Source organism: Schistocerca nitens, chromosome 6 (genome assembly GCF_023898315.1).
Source record: "Schistocerca nitens isolate TAMUIC-IGC-003100 chromosome 6, iqSchNite1.1, whole genome shotgun sequence".
NCBI lineage: Eukaryota > Metazoa > Arthropoda > Insecta > Orthoptera > Acrididae > Schistocerca > Schistocerca nitens.
Window position 1 is genome coordinate 283,689,639 of NC_064619.1, and position 7,704 is coordinate 283,697,342.

Sequence of the window (7,704 nt, forward strand, 5' to 3'; positions counted from 1 at the left end):
TGTTGTAAGTCTGTGGGTTGCTAGGCTTGTGAACTCAATAATATGTTCCAGTTATAGCAAGAATAAGATACAAATGGATGGTTTGGAGTAACACTTTATGCTGATAAATCATATACCTTCACATTCAACATAAAAAGAAAATGTGATGTACTCACTAATAGGAAGAATATGCAATCACAAGTTTTGCTCGATAACTAAGTGAATGAATAAACAAGGCAAAGCAAAAAGCACCTACAAAATGAAGATCATGGAATGATACTCTGCAGCAAGGAGGAGGCATTTCACATTGCTCCTGGTGGCCATTGCATGAACCCTATTGACGTCTGCCAAATGATCAGCTGATCAGCGGCCATCTGCCATGGATGTCACTTATCATTGCTACAGTTTTAATGTTTTTTTTTAAAAAAAATCTAAATAAAAAGGAAAAAACTGTATTTTTTACACAGTAGCCATTTAGTCTGTCACTGGGCTTAAACTTTTATTGTTATTTCCTGATGACTTTCCTGTTTCTCTGTTTATTATCTTCCAACTGCTTCTGACTTTGTTTGGAGCTTATGTAATAACATTTCCATTATACAGTTTTTTTTGTAGCTATTAAAGTTTTATTGTAAATCTTTTTATAGGCTGTATAATATTCAACAAAATGAATAGGCCTATCTGGAGCTTTCCAAATTGCATGAAGAAGTTTCAGCTTTTTACACAATACTAATAGACCTTTTGTTAGCCATAGCAGATTTCCTCACTTTTTCTTTATTGGTTTGGTTTTGGTTGGCAAACACTCTTCAATGATTTTTAAATAGATATCTAGGAAACTGTTATATTTATCATTAACACTATTAGATAAGTACATTTCTGCCCACTTTTCATTATGTAGCTTTATCTTAGGTCTGTTATGTTAGAACTTCTCATTAAAAGAATACTAGAAATATTCCATACTGGACTTTCCATTGTGTGAACATTAGAAATGTAGTTAATATGATCCACAGTGCATGAGAATTTTACACTTGTTTAAAAAAAGTAATTTACTGTTTTGGTCAGTGGCTCATAAATGTAAGTAGCAGTCCAAAAAATTCGCTTTGAAGTCTTCCAAGTTCTCTCTCTCTCTCTAGTAAGGGAACTCATGTGGATTTAGACTAGAAACAGAGCAAAATCTTGAAAAGCGGTGGTGCGGTTTCCGTTATTTGTTACTTTTGTCTACATGCTGCCCATTGGTTAACTGCATGTAAGTGGTTTACTTTCTTCATTTTGTGATTTCTAATGTGGAATTTAAATTCTTGTAACAATTTCCTTTTTGTTTCAGATATTCCCTCCTGCCCAATTTGCACTAACCAACTTCTGAGTATCACTTCTGTATATTGCAACTCTTCTGTAGTATATAAACTCATAATAAGAAGACATGGAAGTGTTCGTTTGGTGTTGGATATGAGCCCAGGAAAACCACCACAGCGCATAAGGAAGACTATCATACTTTTGATGGAACTTGGCTGTAAATGCCCACAGTTGGAGAATGGTCAGTATTGTTTTGTTACCATAATAACTTCATTTCCATTAGAGCTTTGCTCACTGCATTGCATTTAAGTACCACATAGAATGAAGTAAATTGGCATAAACAACCTGAGAGCATAGGGCTCTAATATAAATGATAGCCATAGTTTTCTCCCATGCTTTATTGCAGATTTCATTGGCTGTGCTAACAAGAGTTGATGCTTCTTGAATATCATTTTTATGAATGTGCATCACTATCAAGTTCAATAGAAAAAATTTAACACACCTCTATGAAACTGTAATCACCCAACTAATAGCCTGAAGCTCCTCTAATTATGTATATACATTGTTATTGTGGTTACAGTTGCCTGAGGCTGCAGTTGTGTGTATGAGTTGCATTTGGATGTGTGTGTGTGTGTGTGTGTGTGTGTGTGTGTGTGTGTGTGTGTGTGTGTATGTGTGTGTGTGTGTTTGTGCGTGTCTATTCTTGACGAAGGCCTTAACTGCCGAAAGCTATAATTGTGAGTGTCTTTCTGTTGTGCCTATCTGCAACTTGGCATCTCTGCTATATGGTGAGTAGCAACTTTCCTTCTCATAATGTTGTTACATTGCATCCTGGATTTTCCATTGTTTGTTATTGTGTAGTCCATACAGATGTATGTACACACCTCAACATACACAGACACACCATCTGTAACATGCAAGTGATGTTTCGATCAGTGTAATAAACATGCAGCAGTACAATTTGACTTACTACTTTCTCATAGTGACAGTGAAAGCTGTCACTTACTGATTTAAGAGGCTTCTTATAATTTGCTGTAGCGATATTCAATCAGCTGTGACATTTGATTTGGTAGTATTTCTTCCTGTGTGTAGAAACTTTTAATCATATCAACATCACTCTTTCCAAAAATGGTTTCTTCATTATATCTAGATATGCACATGATTTTAGTGTTTAATAATGAAGTGTTAAATTTCACAGTAAGATTAAGATTACTGAAAAAGCCAAAATCTGGATGGAACTTTAATGCTTGTCCAAAGAGACATGGTAGTCAAATATGGAACTTTATTATTAGTATAGCCAATGAATGCGTGAGAAAACATGAAGAAAAGGTTGATCCTTATCACTTGGATTGAACAGTCATTTCTCTGCTTGCATCCCCCTAGTAATTAATTGAGCAAATAGTGTAGTCATTTTTTTCTCTCTTTCATCTTATTTATGTGCATAGGTTCAGCAGGACAAGTCAAATGATATGTTACGATGGGTACAGTTTTAAGGATCACTTTATGAATGCGTTTTTGCAGTAATGAGAAGTGAAAACTGAACAGTTTTACAAATATTATAGTATGTTATCTTAATAATTTTGGTACTAACAGTATATTTTCTTAATTGAGTAGGTTCTTGAATGTTAAGACTTTAGAGTTTTACACATAGAGGAGAAATATTGCACTTTTGCTAATATTTTCGAAATATTTAAAATGTCAGGATCGGTAGTCTCATAACATATTGATTGTAGCAGAAGCCACATATGATGCAACTAAGTGAAAAGTGTCCTATAATGGCTGAATCTTCAGGTTCTGAATTAATGCTTTCCATAGAATGCTTTGTCTATAAATTGTCATACTAATTAAACAATAACACTATCTCTACACTGTTGAGAAGAACATCCTCAGCAATATGCCTGAGATCATGCTTAACTATTATCATATAGTCTTTATATTTATCCTTCCCACACTAGTTTAAAACATTAAAGCACAGCTGACATCAGTGAGCCCTATACTAGGCCTCAAAATACTAGCACTGAAAAGTTATGATTCTGTTCTGCTATTTCCCTTCCTTGAATACTGTCTAGTGAAAGAATACTAATACTGAAAAGTTATGGATCAATTTCCCTTTCATGAACACTGCCTAGTGAAAGGATCTTCTTGGTCCTTTTAACTCACAATAGACTCCCTGCAACTTTTTTTTTATAAATTCTGTTATAAATCAAAAGCGAGTTGTCTACAGACTCCTAAATTGTTATAGCTTTTTAAACCAAAATATGCAGATTTGAAACACTTCCTAAATTGTTGCCTTATATAGTAGGTTTGACATTAATCCAGTCATTTTTAGAAATCAGTGGTTGACTTATCTAGCAGATTTGGTGTGCAGATTGCTTTCGTGTCACAACAGAGAAAACAAGGTGTTTTTTCTCATATACAAAGAACCAGAATGGTGTTTGAACATTTGAGGCGGGTGTTGTATCTGAATGACAGTGACACTGTATTGCAATGTGAATGTACTTTACACCTCATTAGTGAGAATATTTTATAGTCTGCATGAATGCCACATTCATGAGTAAACTTCCTTTCCTCTATTTCTTGTTGCAACAGTGGCTGCATTGGAAATTACCAGAAAGATATAATCATTTCATTGCATTTCAGTTATTATTTATTTACATGACAGGTGATGCAAGCAGTTCTTATGTCCATCATTTAACCAGGCAGTGCTATTCTATTGCAACACTGTGTGTCAGTATAATAGCCCAGAATGTTTGAAGTTGCCTGTGTGGTTAGGTTTGCTAATAAACTTGTTTTTGAACATGAGAAAGTAAATAAATTTTTATCATTAACAGTGAATATTAAGAGGAGGAAGGGTTGTTGTGTACAGTTCTTAATCACTAGACTATGCTGCACTGTCCACTGGATGATGCCTCTTGAATTCAGGGCATCTGTCCCATCAGATGAAGTAGCTTGACACTCCTTGACACCGTCTGAGATGAGTATATGAAATATTTTTTGTGCTGGCACTATGTTTCACCCTCTCCCTTCTTTTTATTTCTGTATTGATAAGTAAACGCCACAGAGTCACCACAACACTACATCAGGCTGCTTCACACAAAATACACATGCTGTTGACACAGTATGCTGAGGAAAGAAGAGGGGCTCCATCCTAGTAAATGTTCAGGTATTCAGGTAACTAAACATGCAATGTTCAAATGGCATGTCATCGTGAGAGTTACTATCATGAATTCTTCTATATCTACCTTCCAAAAAGAATCAGATCATGCATTAGTATTGTATATTGGCATACACTTTCAAATATCTTTTTTAAAAATTTTGTTGCCATTATTATAAGAAGTTCCTTGCACTTGTGTTCATGTGTGGTGCACTACCAGTTGATATTTTATGGATATCAACATAGCACACTCGTGATAAAAAGAACTAAATCATATGAACTCTTAACACTACAATGAGAACAGTGGATGGTGAGCTCTTAACACTTCAAGCATTATCAGCACATAATTTATAAACTTTGTGTTTCATGAAGTACGTACTTTCTTTGGTCAAGCTACTGCTAACCTAACAAGTACCAAAGAGTGGAAAAAATTGGCATACAAAATGCTGCAATAGAGCAGCAAACATCTTCATGAAGGCTATTTATTCATCCTTTATACATACACACACTAATATATGAAAGTCATTGGAAGAGGACATTTGAAAAATACTAGATGTAACAATATGTTAAATTTAATTCTTACTGTGTGAAAACAGGATTCAGTATGTGTGCTTTGTTGTTTATTTCTCTCTTAAAAAAGAATTTTCCAAAATTAATGTAAGTACTAGAAGTTCTCTTTAGTATTTCTCCCTTTCTGAGATTAGTTTTAATTCATATTTGAGGAACTATTTGACTACATTTGTAGATTTAATTTTCTATTAAGAAGAACATTTATTTTCATTATAACATTTTTGTTGCTATGAACAGAGATTGTTTATGATGAAGGAATGGTTTTTTATCTGCAAAATTACGCATTACCTTTCTATTTGATTTTCACATGTTTATTTACATATAGGTTATAAAAGCAAATCTGTGAGTGACTGGCAAAAATAAACTTTTCTGTAACATCACTGAAGTGTGTGTTTCTTTTGCAGTGGGAAATCATTTGATATTATTGAATACAAAACCCCAAGCTGAAAATGTAGCCAAGCAAGAGCATCCGACGCTGAAACTTGACTCAGATACTTATATACTGACCACACCAGCTCATACTGGGCAGCCACAAATTGTCAAATCAGCCAGGAGCAAATGTGTATCTGGTCAGAATAATATCACACAGACTTAGGTGATACAGGGTGTATGGTCTTACCTTCCATACCGGTAGTGAAGACATCAGTAAAATAAGATACTGTGCTTGCTTTTTCTCCACCCCAAATAAAATAAATGTCATAATTTCTACCTAGTCATCATTCCACTGTAACTGTAAATGATCTGTAACTAAAGCAGTGAAAAATGTGGATACAATAAAGTAACATGTTGTGTGTAGTCCATGATGACATGTGTCCATTCATAGTAGAATTAGAATTACAATTTTTGACCAAAGAGCCCTAGTTGACTATGTGAAGGTGGCATTTTGTAAATCAAATGTTTCACACTTAAATAAAATTTTGTAACAAAGTGTTTTATTTGTAGCTAATAAAAAAGTAATAATTTGATAAAGTAATTTCAAATTGATGATAATATATGTCCACTTACAATTTTGAAATATCATAATTTGTTATATGTTTATTTTACGTTTTAAAAAAAAATGTATTTGAAATGTAGGGGCTGTTTGACCATAAAAAAGCATATATGTTAGGAAAAGCTTTACTGGCAGCTTTAATTTCCAGAAACCTACTATACTTATGACACAATTACTTTTCACTTCAAAGTACTTTTCATAATGTTGCACTGGCTTCATGAAACCCTCAGCATAATAGAAGTTCTATGGCTGATAATTGAACCAGTTTATAATGTGGTCTTGATTTTCTCATTACCTTCACATGTTGTCCACTAAGTCATCGTTGCAAATGCAAGAAGAGATAATACTTGCTGGGTGTGAGGCTGAGACTGGAAGGTGGGTGGTCGAAAAGTTACCAACAGAAATGCTGCTTCTTATCCCTGTTTTTGCCCACTGTGTGTGGACATCCATTGTCATGGAGAAGTACTTTTTCGGAAGACAGCTTCTGAAATGTTGTTTTTCAATGGCTGATCTTAGTTTGGTGAGTGTTTCGCAGTACACACCAGCAGCAAATTTTGATATTTATTTAACCAAAAGAATGCCATTCTTGTCCCAAAAAATGGTAGCCAGCAGTTGTTAAAATGAGTAAGGAGACGACTTGAATATTTTTCAGTTTTGGTGAAGCTGAATGTTGCCACTTTGTTAACTATTGTTTTGGCACTATGTGGTGTAGGATATCCACATTTTGTCATCTGTAATGCTGTGGGAAAAAGAAATAACCTGTCTTGTTGATAGTAGCCCAAAACACTTGTCTGTTTGACATTCTTGTGTTAGTATTGTATTGTTCTGTATTGTACCAGGGAAAATGACAAGGGCCAAGAGAGCAGTGTGTCGACCACATGCCCCTCTGTATCTGCATCCAGTGATGCCTAAGGTCTGAGGATGACACAGTGGCTGGTCCGTGCCACTGGGTCTTCAAGACCTGTTCTTTTTTTGGTATTGTATTGTAGTGTATCTTTATCGATCCACGCAATCATTCAATGTACAACGATGTAAAACATGATATGCGCCAAGTCAAACAGATGATATGGGAACAAATATTGTATTGTATTTTATTGTATTTATTTGGTCCAGTAAATTTTACATGTGCAATACAGAATTTCAGACATTGTACAGGTCAATGCAAATACATCGTCATGTTTACCATAATGAATACATTTTTTTCAGCTGTGACTTTTAACTAAACCACTTTAGCTAGAAGATCTCAACTGAAAATGTAAATAAACTTACACTCCTGGAAATTGAAATAAGAACACCGTGAATTCATTGCTCCAGGAAGGGGAAACTTTATTGACACATTCCTGGGGTCAGATACATCACATGATCACACTGACAGAACCACAGGCACATAGACACAGGCAACAGAGCATGCACAATGTCGGCACTAGTACAGTGTATATCTACCTTTCGCAGCAATGCAGGCTGCTATTTTCCCATGGAGACGATCGTAGAGATGCTGGATGTAGTCCTGTGGAACGGCTTGCCATGCCATTTCCACCTGGCGCCTCAGTTGGACCAGCGTTCGTGCTGGACGTGCAGACCACGTGAGACGACGCTTCATCCAGTCCCAAACATGCTCAATGGGGGACAGATCCGGAGATCTTGCTGGCCAGGGTAGTTGACTTACACCTTCTAGAGCACGTTGGGTGGCACGGGATACATGCGGACGTGCATTGTCCTG

General features: G+C 35.5%; 1 protein-coding gene across 2 annotated transcripts in view; it reads left to right on the plus strand.

Annotated features, from left to right (window-relative positions):
• The window catches only part of LOC126262885 (murinoglobulin-1-like), a 292,408-nt gene extending 286,614 nt beyond the window's left edge, over window positions 1-5,794 (plus strand). For both annotated transcript variants that reach the window (XM_049959761.1, XM_049959762.1), the window contains 2 exons: window positions 1,301-1,510; window positions 5,398-5,794. In XM_049959761.1, the coding sequence (XP_049815718.1) occupies window positions 1,301-1,510; window positions 5,398-5,588 (401 nt within the window). In that variant the 3' untranslated portion in view covers window positions 5,589-5,794. The remainder of the gene's footprint in view (window positions 1-1,300; window positions 1,511-5,397) is intronic.
• The last annotated feature ends 1,910 nt before the right edge of the window (window positions 5,795-7,704 follow it).